This window comes from Phyllobates terribilis, unplaced genomic scaffold, assembly GCF_046119375.1.
Source record: "Phyllobates terribilis strain yellow unplaced genomic scaffold, ASM4611937v1 Scaffold_7__3_contigs__length_470593459, whole genome shotgun sequence".
NCBI classification, from domain to species: Eukaryota; Metazoa; Chordata; class Amphibia; order Anura; family Dendrobatidae; genus Phyllobates; species Phyllobates terribilis.
In genome coordinates this window covers 257,079,458-257,095,192 of record NW_027362767.1, presented here as the reverse complement: position 1 = coordinate 257,095,192, position 15,735 = coordinate 257,079,458, and the positions used below count along the sequence as shown (strand labels likewise).

Genomic DNA, 15,735 nt, shown 5'->3' with positions numbered 1-15,735 from the left:
ATGGTTATACCCAGTAGTGTAGCTACTGGGGGGCAGAGGGTGTGGCCGCCCCAGGACCTGCGCTCTGAGGGGCCCACCCGAAGCTACGCTACTTTTAACTGTATCAGCATGCGCCGATACAGTTAAACTCTGCAATTGTATGAATTATTTGCGACTCAAGAATTATGCAAGTAAAATAAGTTCCTTTTCTTTGTTCATAAGGCAATCCAAAAGAAACATGACATTTTGGCCCTATACATCTGGGCCTTTTTGAAATGCAGTGGTATACAGGGCTGTGAGAAGCATTATACTGTATGGGCCATGGGGGTGCATTAAACTGTATGGGCTATGGGAGTGCATTATACTGGATGGGCAATGGGAGTGCATTATGCTGTATGGGCTATGGGGTGCATTATGCTGTATGGGCTATGGGGTGCATTATGCTGTATGGAGGACTATACGAGGGGCTATTATAATATTTGGAGGGTTATGTGGGAGCTTTTAAACTGTACGCAAGCAATTATACAGTGTGAAAGTTTGTGTGGGGTCTATGATACTGTGTGGAGGGCTGTTTGGGGGCCATTATGCAGTGGGGAGAGGTGTGGGGCCATTATATTTTATGTAGGTCCATTATACTGCATGGAGGACTGTGTTGGGGGTCGCAGTTGGGGGATCGTACTGTGTTGGCGTCACCATACTTTTCCAGGGCAATTAGTATTAGTATAGTAGGGTCATCATACTGTGCGTGTGGAGGGTACTGTGGAGAAATTCACTGTAGGGGTATCTTAGTGTTTGTGGGGCACTTTTGTTTACATCATACTTTACGAGTGCAATGAAAGTGGAATATATGGCTCCAGTAGGAGGAAAATTATAGAGCCCACAGTACCACACAGTAGGTGCAGTAATAGGGACACATACGGTGGCAGCAGCTCAGTATTGGGGTATCAGCAGGATGAGGAGTTTGTGCAGGTTGGGAATAGATGGGGACGATGCTGGAAATGTGAGGAGTCAAAAGTGTTTTTGTTGTAATCTCTACAGACGAGTCGTGACTGGAGAAGTCGTCATGTTGGTCAGGGCCAAATGGAAAAGTGAATGACTCCATCAGAAAGAATGTGAGCTGTAAGTCACCATCTATAATTATACTGTAATCACTTGTATGTTCTGCAGGACTGGTATCTACCACTATATGGTCACCATATTGCAGTAATATCAGTGTAGGTCTTTGTATAGAGATTTTTTTTAGTAACAACTCTGTCATCTGCTGAGGTTCTCCAACATTCACTATTAGGGTGCGCCACCATATTTATAATCAGGGTTACATGGTTAGGGGTCCACTCAGAAGGTTTGCGCTCCTGTGAACCAAACCTGTAGTTACGCCTCTAGTCATACCACTAAAAATAATTCATAAGTCACCCTTTCCACATGTCTACTTTACATTACCATCATTTTTTAAACATTTTTTGCTATAAATGTAGAAGGGTTTAGCAGCAATTTTTCATTTGTTTTCAATAAAATGTACAAAAACTATTTAATTAGGGACCACTCCATACTTGAAGTGACTGTTGGGGACTAGCATGACAAAAAAACACACAAACGTGACCCCATTTTAAGAACTCCACCTGTCAAGGTATTCAAAAACATATTTAGGAAGTTTGTTAACCCTTCAGGTGCTTCACAGGAATTAAAACAAAGTGGAAACAAATAATGCAAAATTAGTTATTTTCCGGAAACATTCTGCTTTTGCCCCAAATTTTTCATTTTAACAAAGGTAACAGGAGAAAATGCCCCATATGTGGGGGAAAACTACCGTTTGGGCGCACGACAGGGCTCGGAAGGGAAGGAATGCTATTTGTATTTTGGATAGCAAGTTTGGCTAGAATAAATTGCGGAGACCATGATGCATTTGCCGAGCCCCAGAGGTATGAAAACAGTAGAAACCTGCCACAAATTACACCATTTTGGAAACTACACCCTTCAAAAAATTCATCTAGGGGTGCAGTGAGCATCTTGAACCCACAGATGATTCACAAAATCGTATAAAATTGGGCTGTGAAAATTAAAAATTAAATTTTCTCCACGAAAAATGTTGCCTTAGCCTCAAATTTTTCATTTTCAAAAGGGGAACAGGAGAAAATTGCCCTGTTGGCTATCACTTAAACCAAGCTCCCAGCGGTGATCAAGCTTGCACAGCTCCTGTGCATTCAAAATTGCCAGGATGTCCTGCTACCTCCATTTGCGGGAATGCGCTGCAAAACAGGGCGTACTGATACATCCATTGTTGAGAAGGGTTAATAAAATAATATAGAAATCTTTCCATTATCATACTGGCCTATCTTAGACTCTTTCTTTCCATTCAGGGCGAGTATTCAGCAGGTTCATTATCATCAGAGTCTGGATTACTATGACAGGTAACTCCTCTATGCACAGCTGATAAGAGGATCTACCAATCACAGTACGCAATGTCACAGCTCACCTCCCTTCACAATGACCTTTGCAGGTGAACATTGGTTGCTTCAATACAAAAGAGGAGGTCTGAGTCAGTCTGTTGCTGCTAATATACATGTGGATTTCCTGAAACTACAGGAAGTTAGAATCTATATATATAATCGTCTTATCCCGTCTGTCTGTCTGTCTGTCTTTCTGTCTGTCTTTCTGTCTGTCTGTCTTTCTGTCTGTCTGTCTGTCCAGGAAATCCCGCGTCGCTGATTGGTCCGGCCGCCGCCAATCAGCGACGCGGGATTTCAGAAAAAGATGGCTGTCGTTAGCGGCTCATCTGCAGGACGGAGGTCAGCGGCGATGCAGCAGGGAGATGACCGGCGCTAGCCGCTCATCTCCCCGCTGCTGGCAGCACAAGTACCCCGACAGGCGGTGCCGCTCACCTCCATGCGGCTAACGTCGGGAGATCAGCGGCTTGGCAAATTTAAACCCCGCTCTGCTGATTGGTCGCGGCTGCCAGTCGCGACCAATCAGTTAGATTGGCGCCTAATTTCAACAACGCTCTGCTGATTGGTCGCGGCCGCCAGCTGACCGCGACCAATCAGCGAGATTGGTGCCAAATTTAAACAACGCTCTGCTGATTGATCGCGGCCGCCAGCAGACTGCGACCAATCAGCGAGATTGGCACCAAATTTAAACAACGCTCTGCTGATTGGTCGCGGCCGCCAGCCGACCGCGACCAATCAGCGAGATTGGCGCCAAATTTAAACAACGTTCTGCTGATTGATCGCGGCCGCCAGCAGACTGCGACCAATCAGCGAGATTGGCGCCAAATTTAAACAACGCTCTGCTGATTGGTCGCGGCCGCCAGCCGCGACCAATCAGCGAGATTGGCGCCAAATTTAAACAACGCTCTGCTGATTGATCGTGGCCGCCAGCAGACTGCGACCAATCAGCGAGATTGGCGCCAAATTTAAACAACGCTCTGCTGATTGGTTGCGGCCGCCAGCCGCGACCAATCAGCGATTTTGGCGGCAAATTTAAACAACGTTCTGCTGATTGTGCCCGGTCGGCCGCATACATATTCTAGAATACCCGATGCGTTAGAATCGGGCCACCATCTACACTGTGTTCCAAATTATTATGCAAATAATATTTTCTCAGATTTTCCCAAATTACCTATATGAATTGCAGTCATTGTAATTTTCCAGTCAAATAACTATTAGAGTACAATTGAAAGGTTTTTGTACAAACTGCCTATGATAACAGTATATTTTTTAAAAAATAAAACACTCAAACTGCACTCAAAATGCATTTTCCAAATTATTATGCACAGCAGAGTTTTCAACCTTTTCATTTTAATAAAGAACAAAAAAATGGTCATTTTTGAAATTATAAGCATTAGCAGGTTATTACAAACTGAAATCAAACAGTTTTCAACTCAAAACTTTATTCTAGGTGATGTTACATTTGCACATAGAACCGCTTGTTCGAAAGGAGCTTCTGAACTCTCTCGTCCATTGAATTTGTCAGGTTTTGGATGGTTTCTGCTTTACTTGTGTTGCATGAGGACAGAATACCCTCCCAGAGCTGTTGCTTAGATGTGAACTGCCTCCCGCCATCATAGACACTCCTTTTGATGATGCTCCAGAGGTTCTCAATGGGGTTGAGGTCAGGGGAGCATGGGGGCCACACCATAAGTTTGTCCCCTTTTATGCCCATAGCAGCCAGAGATGCAGATGTGTTATGTGCAGCATGAGACCGGGCATTATCATGAATGAAAATGATCTTGCTGCGGAATGCACGGTTCTTCTTCTTGAACCATGGAAGGAAGTGCTGTTTGAGAAACAACATACATTATGGAGTTCATCTTTACCCCTTCAGGGATCCTAAAAGGGCCGACAATCTCTCTCCCCATGATTCCAGCCCAAAACATTACTCCACCTCCTCCTTGTTAGCGCCATAGCCGTGTTTGCATGGGGTGTCCATCAACCAGCCATCCTCCACTCCATCCATCTGGACCATTGAGATCATTTCATGCATGATAATGCCCTGTCTCATGCTGCACATAACACATCTGCATCTCTGGCTGCTATGGGCATAAAAGGGGACAAACTTATGGTGTGGCACAAATGCTCCCCTGACCTCAACCCCATTGAGAACCTCTGGAGCATCATCAAAAGGAGTGTCTATGATGGCGGGAGGCAGTTCACATCTAAGCAACAGCTCTGGGAGGGTATTCTGTCCTAAATGCAAAACAATTGAAGCAGAAACCATCCAAAACCTGACAAATTCAATGGACGAGAGAGTTCAGAAGCTCCTTTCGAACAAGGGGTCCTATGTGCAAATGTAACATCACCTAGAATAAAGTTTTGAGCTGAAAACTGTTTGATTTCAGTTTGTAATAACCTGCTAATGCTTATCATTTCAAAAATGACCATTTTTTAGTTCTTTATTAAAATGAAAAGGTTGAAAACTCTGCTGTGCATAATAATTTGGAACATGCATTTTGAGTGCAGTTTGAGTTTTTTATTTTTTAAAAAAATATACTGTTATCATAGGCAGATTGTACAAAAACCTCTCAATTGTACTCTAATAGTTATTTGACTGGAAAATTACAATGACTGCAATTCATATAGGTAATTTGGGAAAATCTGAGAAAATATTATTTGCATAATAATTTGGAACACAGTGTAGTGTAAATATATATATATATATATATATATATATATATATATATATATATATATATATACAGTATGTATGTATCACAAAAACCTGATTTAAACAATAGGTTTATTTCTGATGATGCATTCCCTTTGCAGGAAAAAAAAATTGAGCAGAGAGTTCAGCAAACCATGCTTGTCTGCTACTGTATGTCAAGCTTAAAGAACAAAGTTTCCTAGAAAATTTTTGCATGTGTGTTTAAAGATGCTTGTGATCTTTTTTACACAATGTTACACATGTTGGAGCAGCAGTTTGAGCTCCAGAGCTGCTCTTCCAGACTGGTTCAAACTGTGGAAACCATACAGCTATTCTGGAGCTACAGAGCTGAATATTATGATTACTCTTCTCTATACTCTTTGTTAGTTACTCCTAGAATATGTTACCAGCACCCCGTTTTTCTGATTAAGTGCTACACAAGGCGAATACTTTCCTACATTCAATATGGACACACATGGCAGATCATAGGTGACCTAGCAATGTAAAGTGCTCCTGTTTCTATTCATTTGACTATACATATGGTTAGAAATTAATTATATACGGTATTAATAGTGCACCCAGAGGTATATCTCTGGAGTTGCTACACATTTTTTGTCCATTGCTTGAGAAAAATATATGTTTTTTTGTTCATTCTGTACAGAAATCAGATACTTGCTCTGCAGCTGTTGTGCTCTCTATGAAAGACAAAATGTGATCTATAAAAATCAATAAAGGCCAAGCTGCAAAACAACATGGAAAACATTTTAGTTTGCTTTTTTTGCAAACTACAGACATAAAATGAGTTAATGAATAGGACAGGACCTTAAGTAGCAGAGGTCACTTTTCAGCATGTAGTATTATCTACCATCATGTGTAACAAGCCCTGGCACAACGAGATGCCCTGCTGTGGTGCAAGCAAATGGATCAATCACATGTGTTTAGCAGTTTATGTAACTAAAGCTTAAAGAACTGTCTCCAAAATCCTAAATTATTCCCTAGTCATAGGGTAGGGTTAACTTACTCATTTCTGGGTATCCCACCACTTGAAACTCCAGTAATTGTGAGAACGAGGTGTTGGATCCCGGGAGCTCTTAAATAGAGCGGAGATGCACATGCTCAACTTCCACTCAATTCATTGTCTATGGGACTGCCGGAAATAGAGGAGCTGAACAAATTTTTCTCTGGCAGTCACATTGACAATGAAAGAAAAGTAGGTTGAGCTTGTGCACCTCTGCTCCATTCAAGATATGGCTCTGCAGAGCCTTGTTCCTGGGATCCAGAGCCACTTTCTTTGGATTGTTGAGAGTCGGACCCAGCAATCAGCAAGTTAGACTCTATCCTATGGATAGGGAATAACCCATGGTTTTGGGAATAACCATTTGACAATTAAACAATAAAAAGTTGTTTAGGTCCCTCTCGTTAGAGGCTACATTGGCAGTTTGAGCAGATTTGATGAAATCACATAAACCTGGAGGAGCCCAATATAAATCAATGGTGACTGACTGCATCAGTCGTATGACGGATCCAGGAAAGTTGCACTAGTCTGGAGTTCAGGCTGGCTCACAGAGGATTGTATAGACTGGATGCCATTTAATGCTGCTCTCAGCTATGTGAAAGGGACTAGGTCATTCCAGATTTTCATCCTCTGGATGTAAATATAGACATAAATATCCTGTAAACTAAGAAATGTAAAGTACATTTTACTATACAGTGATTTACAACCTATCATATGCCATCACTATCTCACTGCCTCTGAAGTGTGGCAGCAGAGACCCCCTGCATCCCAGAACAAAAGGGTTGTGGTCCATTTTCTAAGAAGTGTGCAGTCACTGACCCTATGGTTGTAGGAATCAGTATTCTCTGCAGTTGGACCCCCAAAAGTCAAATGGTTATGGCATATACTACATGTATGATATGATACAAAAAGATGTCTACAGGAAACAAAAGTGATTTACTGCATTAGCGATATATAATCACTGGGAGATATAAAAAGTAAAAAGAAAATAAGCAATAAAAAAATAAGACTCTGTTCACAACAAGTTAGATCCTTGCATTACATTTTTTTTAGCATGGAAATCAATGGACGATGTATGCCACGGAATGCTTAGCATACATCTGATAGAAGGCTCTAAGAGTGATGTGAACTGTGCCTTAATCACCCTGAAGGTTGCTGGAGGGGATATATCAAAGAATGATAAAGAATTTCTTACAGCAAACAGTCTCAGCACGTTGGCCACCATGATGGAGACTGAACTGGCAGAGGCTCCGATAACTCCAACAACCCTCTCCGGACGGCTGAGAATGGCAGGTTCTCCATTGGAGCACCGAATATCGGAAGTGTCCTTCTGGATCAGGGCTTGTACAAATGTTAGCGATTGCTCCAGAGCGTAGGTGTCCCGAGAGCATGTATCTAAAATACGCGCCCCGAGTGTCAAATTAGGAAGGAGTTCGGGATCCCCATTGATTTGATCCAACGCATATAACAAAGCTTCCATTCGATGAACTCCGGCTTCTTTCTTTATTTCTCCACATGGGACTCCAGCAGGTCCCTTTGCATGGACCGGAAACAAACCTCCTAAAGTAATGTCCCCATCTATCTTAATTGAGTGAGGCTGAGTATTTTGCTGGGCCTCAACTCCCCTCTGCAAGAGGAGGAAAAAGAAAAGTGCTGTGGGCGATGGCGGTGGTCCCATATCTTTCTGAGATCCCCTCCTAGGAGGATTGAAAATCCTGTTGTCTCTTTCATTCAGGCTATATCCAAAAACGTATTATTGGGAGCTGTCTGTGAAGAAAAAAAAGAAAATGAAGAAGGTCCAAGAATTCACATAACAAGGGGTTTTAGGCTAAATTATCAACTAGACTCTAGAGGGAGACATGATGATGACTGATGGGGGTTACCCTAACATTTGTAGGGGTATTGAAGGCAGGACAGAAGGAAGTATACAGATATGAAAAATGGAAAAGAAAGGGAGGAAAAATGTGAAAATTAATGTATCTGAACCATCACAGGATTCAGAAAGAGGGGGTAGAGAGAGCCGTACAGTCAGTCCAGAGCCCTGCCAGTGACAGCGTGCCCGAGGCCATCTCTGCATCTATTCTTTAAATCCTATTTATATCTAAGAGAACCCACAGATTGCACGGCTTTCTACACTGCGCTCTCCGACTCATCTGAAATCTAGTAACAAAAATGTACATCTCCTAGAGAATAGGAAGCATCCACTACACTAAACACCAATGAGATACTGCATTCACAGTGCAAGAGCATCAAACCAATGCGATAAAGGGCATATATAGCCCCTGACGAGTCCACAATGTGACACAGGACATATATAGCCTCTGATAGGTACAGCAATGTGATAGAGGACATATACAGCCCCGTAAAATATTCACAATGTCACTGCGACGTCGTATTGCTGATTGCTGGCGTCCGATACGCACGACACCATGATGTACAGATGCAGTAGAGCTGAATACTCAAAAATTATGAAGCTGACTCAAAAATAAAGGGGTATGTTGATTGGAAAATGTCGACAATTCATGAGAATCTGATGCCCAGAGCCCTATTCACTAGAATGGGTGTTGACTACATTCGAGCAACCTCTAGAATGGGGACTCAGAGCCCGCTTGTGTTTCAGATCATGGGGGTCTCAGTGGCTCCATCAAGAAGTGCAGTTTTTCAAACTGTTGGGATTTCAAGAAGTCGGACTCCTCTGGTTCAGGCAACATCCCTTCAAGGTAAGGAGGAAGGTTTCATTCAATTATGAAGGCACCAGTATCATTTGGTGAATGTACTATATGCAGACATATGTCTAGAATTGGGATGGGAGACTATAAGCTCAGGTCTCCCCTCTCTCTGCGCCCCCCAACAGTAATAGCTGCCCCTATAGCAGTCACATTGGTCTATAATGTGTGGCTATACAGCTTTTTGGTCAGACACTGATTTACATGGTGCTATAGACACAGGTATCTTCTTTCAGAAAAAGAGCTATTTACCGACCTTTTCCCAGGGATTATTGCCCACAAAGCTCACTGGAACAGCGGGATACCCCAATAAAACCAGTATCTTCCAGGAGCTACATCAGAGACTGTATAATGTGAATATTTCACCTCAATACACAAGACAGCCAAGAATAACTTAATGACTGTCCTGCTGTCAAAAATTAGTGTAAAGGAGCAGATATAGTGGATTAAGATGATGCGTTTAGGAGCGTAAGGAGAATTATAACTGGATAGGCCATGGATGATCTTTAAAAAAAAACCCTCAGAGCATTCTTATAATTCACAATCTATAACTAATGTATTCCAATATTATCAGGGTTTTAAGGTGTTAATGAGGCTATGAGAGTCATAATCAATTCTGACCAATGCATTAAACTGGTAACAATAACAGATACAATCGCAGCTTCTTGATGGTTTCCCATAAGCAACAGGGGATCAATGATCAACTCATAAATACTAATATAATACTGAGCTAAAATAATTATGCAGGATGCAGAAAAGCGAGTAACATAATGTCTATCTATAGCAAAACCCAAAAAGAGACAGGTGTGCAGTGGGATAGTTCTCCTCATTATATCACAGTGGTACCAATAACCCGTGACACTTCTTCACAACATCTGGAAACATGAAAGCAATCATTGCAATGAAACAACATAGCGGGAAAAGTTGTAAGCTGTAAATAAAAGTCTGTGTCAGGTTGGGGTATATAATCCTTTCTTAAATGATATCACTCTGTAGGAATGCTAGGTGATAACCAATTTGGTACCATTATACGGAAGTCATCGAGCTTTGTAGTGACCAGATAAAATAATGACTGAATACAATTTATTTTTAACAACTTTTGGATTTTAGGAAGAAATTTTTATGTGAAGCAATCAGTAAGGTTTTCCACCTATATGTTCCTGTATGATTTGCGAACAGAGATAAGACGAATAATTCTGAGCATTGGTGATCTGGAACATGGAGATGCAACTGTCTGTCATTCGCAGTAAGGACAATCGCCTCAACATAAGTAACAAATGGGAATGATGGAAGAAGAACTAATTTCCACAGATAAGAACGCTCTGCAAACCATCATCATGTACAAGCAACTTCCATGAGATTGTAAAGCAACGTTTATAGCACAAATATATCCGTAAGGTAGACATAGGGGAAGAAAGTCACTGCAATGTACATCCAATGTGAACAGATCACATCTTTATATTTGCACATTATGACTTAAGTAAAATCTAAATGATATATTTACAATAATACATGTATAATTTATTATGGTAAATATATCATTTAGATTGTGTGCTACATAATTGCACTATATATCAAATATTCACACCCATTATATATACACACACAACATGTATCTGAGTTACTTACAGGTGTGGTTGGAAAGTTTAGGGAACGACGGGAGCTTTGTAATAAGTAGAAGAACCTCCACTTCTTTTGATTAACCACTTTATACAAACAGTCCCACTACCTGCATGGGTTAATGTAACCCCTTACAATATGTACCTGCTGAAATGTCTACAGTTTCAGTTTAGTTCTGTGTGGCTCCTTGTATTAATGTATCTTTTTGCTTGCCTGTCTCATCCCAGCACCACTTTCTTTGCCTGTCTCATCCCTGTGCCACTCTCTTTGCCTGTCTCACCCCTGTGCCCCTCTCTTTGCCTGTCTCACCCCTGTGCCCCTCTCTTTGCCTGTCTCATCCCTGTGTTCTCTGTCCCTTTCTTGATGTCTCTCATTCATCCGAGTGGCGCTGACACTCTGGGCTGTAGATGTGAGTGCACACTCTCCCCCCTCTTCCCTCTGAGGTCACTTTACGATTTGAGTGGCACTAAATCCTTTAAAAGCTGCACAGATTTACCATGGGCAAAAGCTGCTGTTCTTCCATTATATTCCAGCCTGGAGCACCGGCACGACTGACAGCAAAAGGGTGGGGGGTGCACAGGAAAACGCGCAAGAAGAGGGACTGATTGTGAAAAACAGGTGGAAACGGCCTCCGGTATAGGACAGGCTAAGCTTCAATAAATGGTTGGAAATAAGGGTGGACACAGGTGATGTTAAATAAAATTGTTGTATATCGAATTATCAGGGGGTTGCAATGATCTCAGAACCCCTGGTTTCAAGGGAAGAGATATAGAATTTTTAGGTAATGTATAAGGATCAGAATGGGTGAACTGGGTTACATGAGGGATAGTTAGCGGGAAGAGGGGGCTCACGGACAGGTGAAAGAAAATGGGAGTACCAGAACAGGTGAGGTGTAGTGAATACAAAGAAGCTATGAGGATAAGAAGGAGTGCACTAGGACAAGTGAGGAATAGTACATAGAAAGAAGGGACTCTAGGATATGTGAACAGAAAAGGAACGAACACTAAAACAAGTGAGGTATAGTATATAGAAAGAGGGGGTTCTAGGACAGGTGAACAGAATGGAATGCTCTCTAGAACAAGTAAGGTATAGTGTATAGAAAGAGGGGGCTCTATGACAGGTGAATAGAATGGAATGCTCTCTAGAACAAGTAAGGTATAGTGTATAGAAAGAGGGGGCTCTATGACAGGTGAATAGAATGGAATGCTCTCTAGAACAAGTAAGGTATAGTGTATAGAAAGAGGGGGCTCTATGACAGGTGAATAGAATGGAATGCTCTCTAGAACAAGTAAGGTATAGTGTATAGAAAGAGGGGGCTCTATGACAGGTGAATAGAATGGAATGCTCTCTAGAACAAGTAAGGTATAGTGTATAGAAAGAGGGGGCTCTAGGACAGGTAAACAGAAAGGGACAAACACTAGAACTATGGTATAATATAAAGAAAGAGGAAGCACTAGGACAGGTGAACAGAAAGCGAAGGGCACTAGAATGAGTGAGGTATAGTGAATAGAAAAAGGGGGCACAATGGAACAGGTGAGATAATAGGAATGAAAATGGAGGGACCTAGCTGAGAGTTCCAGACTAGGTGAGAGGGAGAAGTACTACATCATATAAGGTCACATGGATGGAAAGGTGTCTGGTTCTAATACAGGTAAAGTAAACTGATAGAGCGTAAAACTAGAAGAGGTGAGGAATAGCGATTAGAAAAGAAATGTTTTATAAAATGTAAAATACCTTATTGCCTCAGATAATGGACTCTTGGTCTCATTCGACTCTCTTAGCACACACAGTTGACCTCCACTCCTATGCCTTGAGACGTCTGAAATAAAGAAAAGTGACTTCATAAGAAACATTCAAGAGGTGTCTTGTCCAGGGGGAAGGGCTAACTTTTCATAGCTTCTTATAAGAGGCACTGAGGCAGCAGTAACAGCCCCAATGATGGGACAGAATTAATAGGCTGTAAGCAGCCCCCGGCCCTGGCCTAGTAGACTCCTGCTTTGAGTGGCTTTTTATTGTGTGGAATAAATGAGCCTGCAAAGAGTCAGAATAAGAAGCTACATAATTACATAGAAAGCAGACCCCAGGGCAGGGTCCTTATGGGGGCAGATGAGAGCATCATAAAGCAGGTTAGGTACATTGATAATACATCTAGTGCAAATAGACGTGAAAGGACACTGTTTTAAAGACTCAGTGTAATATAGGTCATGAACTAGTACTGTGCTCAGAAGAAGGAAATTATAACATCAGTTTAGGTACAGTGCTGAATGTGTGAACATTAGTGGGTGGAAGTACAGTGCTGAGTGGAGGAACAATAGTGGGTGTGGGTACAGTGCTGAGTTTGGGAACATTAATGGCTTAAAGTATAGTGCTGAGTGGGGGAACATTAGTGGGTGCAAGTACAATGCTTATGGAGGAACATTAGTGGGTGCGAGTACAGTGCTGAGTGGGGGAACAGTAGTGAGGGGTGCAGGTACAGTGCTGAGTGTAGGAACATTAGTGGGTGTGAGTACAATGCTGAGTGGAGGAACAATAGGCGGTGTAGGTACAGTGCTGAGTGTGGGAACAGTAGTGGGTGCGAGTACAGTGCTGAGTGGGGGAACAGTAGTGTGTGCAGGTAGAGTGATGAGAGTGGAAAAATTAGTGGGTGCAGGTACAGTGCTGAGTGTGGGAATATTAGTGCGTGCGAGTACAGTGCTAAGTGGGGGCTCCGTAGTGGATGCAGGTACAGTGATGAGAGTGGAAACATTAGTGGATGCAGGTACAACGCTGAGTGTGGGAACAATAGTGGGTGCAGGTACATTGCTGAGTGTGGGAACATTAAAGGGTTAAAGTACAGTGCTGAGTGGGGGAACATTAGTGGGTGCAAGTACAGTGCTGAGTAGAGGAACAGTAGTGGGTGCAGGTACACTGATGAGTGTTGGAACATTAGTGGGTGCAGGTACACTGATGAGTGTAGGAACAGTAGTGGGTGCGAGTACAGTGCTGAGTGGGGGAACAGTAGTGGGTGTGAGTACAATGCTGAGTGTGGGAATATTAGTGGGTGAAGGTAGAGTGATGAGAGTGTGAACATTAGTGGGTGCAGGTACAATGCTGAATGTGTGAATATTACTGGATGCGAGTACAGTGCTGAGTGGGGGAACAGTTAGTGGGTGCGAGTACAATGCTGAGTGTGGGAATATTAGTGGGTGAAGGTAGAGTGATGAGAGTGGGAACATTAGTGAGTGCAGGTACAGTGCTGAATGTGGGAATATTATGTGTGTGCGAGTACAGTGCTAAGTGGAGGAACAGTAGTGGGTGTGAGTACAATGCTGAATGTGTGAATATTAGTGGATGCGAGTACAGTGCTGAGTGGGGGAACAGTAGTGGGTGCAGGTACAGTGATGAGAGTGGGAACATTAGTGGGTGCAGGTACACTGATGAGTGTGGGAACATTAGTGGGTGCAGGTACACTGATGAGTGTGGGAATATTAGTGGGTGTAGGTACACTTATGAGTGTGGAAGATTAGTGTGTATAGGTACACTTATAAGTGTGGGAACATTAGTGTGTTTAGGTAGAGTGCTGTGTGTGTGACATTAGTGGATGTGGGTTACAGAACTGAGTGTGGGAAGATAAGTGAATGTGGATACAATGCTGAGTGTGGGAAAACTAGTGGGTGCAGGTGTTATACAGGTGTCCGGAAGCAATGCAGAGGACACAAGGCAGGAACAGTTAGTGAATGGTATAATTTTGTTTAAATGCAGTAGTAATTGACAGTAATTCTGAACAATTGGTAATAATAACAAAGCAAATCAACAATGAACCAAATAACAATAAGATTGAAACAACAATGAAAGTCCTTCGCAAGATAACACTAATGTTCTCTTTACAAAGGTAGTGCGCCCATTCACGGGAGTTACCACATAAGTTCTTCCTGTAGTTCTGGCAAGTCTTTCCGACGAAGTCTATTAAAGCGTGTTGAGCCTCCCACTCACCAACTGGCCCCCTCCCAACCTGTTGTCCTAATCCCGTCCGACCCCGGTACCGTATGTAATAGCTAGAAGTGACGACCCTGCTCACTTGCGCTGTCTCTTTACAACCACAGGTGTGCCTCTTTAGTCGCCGTCTCTTGACGGATCTTTGTAGCTTGACCGTCAGCGAATGTCTGCTGGGCCTGGGGCGGAAAGGACTGGGCCTCGGCTCTTGACGTGCGACGTCTGATCTGTGAGTGATGACCGGCGTAGGGCGCAGGTTTTGGTCCTGACTGGCGCAGTCGAACTCTGGGTCTTCAGGGGCGTATTCTGAACTTTGGCAGGCAATGACCGACACCTTGGTGGTGTAGACCTTAAGCTAAGACCTGTTACGCTTGCCTCAGCTCCATCCCTGGTCTGCGTTGCTCCCGTCTCCTACTCGGCGCCAAAGCCTCCTGCGTTTTGGCATGCAGGGGCTCTGTCTTGCGAGTTACCTGACCAGGTCAAGCACAAGATATTGCTCCCCCTGGAATTCTTTCGGTACAGATTGGTTTCCGTTGATTTCACCTGGCCAGCAGATGGCAATCTTTCCATTTTCCTCACTGATGTTACATAGCACAAGGGCTCTTTTAGGGGTATTACTGCTTCCTCTTACACAGGTACAAATGAGTGTGGGATCATTAGTGGGTGCAGGTACCATGTTGTGTATAGGAACGTTACTGGGTGCAGGAAGTGCCGAGTGTGGGAACATTAGTGGGGGTAAGTACATTGCTGAGTGTGGGAAGATAAGTGGATGCAGGTACAGTGCTGAGTGTGGGAACCTTAGTGGGTGCAAGTACAGTGCTGAATATGGGAACGTTAGTGGGTGTAGGCACTGCATGTACAGTGCTGAGGGTGTGAACAATAGTGGGTGCAGGTACAGAGCTGAGTATGGGAACATTAGTGGGTGCAGGTACAGTGCTGAGTGTGGGAACATTAGTGAGTGCAGGTATATTGCTGAGTGTGGGAACGTTAGTGGGTGCAGATACAGTGCTAAGCATGGGAACATTAGTGGGTGCAGGTACAGTGCTGACTGTGGGAACATTAGTGAGTGTGTGTGACTCGCCCTCCCTGAGCAGTGGGGTACTCGAAGCCGGGTCAGTGTAGGTATTCCGGGGGATGCAGTCGTGGCCTCGACCCGTTCCGTGCCCAAGGCTGTCACATTAAAAATAATGGGCTTTTGAGGATGAGTGGTTATTCGACTACGCCACCTGCGGTTCCCGGTGATGGCCACCAGCGCTGCGGCAGTCCTCTGAGGCCGGTGTTCTG

The 15,735-nt window shown here is 43.3% G+C and overlaps 1 protein-coding gene across 1 annotated transcript in view; it reads right to left on the bottom strand.

Annotated features, from left to right (window-relative positions):
* LOC141153124 (metabotropic glutamate receptor 6-like) overlaps positions 1–8,036 on the bottom strand; it is a 56,330-nt gene extending 48,294 nt beyond the window's left edge. Inside the window, exon 1 of the mRNA XM_073637812.1 lies at positions 7,329–8,036. Within this exon, the coding sequence (XP_073493913.1) occupies positions 7,329–7,811 (483 nt within the window). The 5' untranslated portion in view covers positions 7,812–8,036. The remainder of the gene's footprint in view (positions 1–7,328) is intronic.
* Between the last annotated feature and the right edge of the window lie 7,699 nt (positions 8,037–15,735).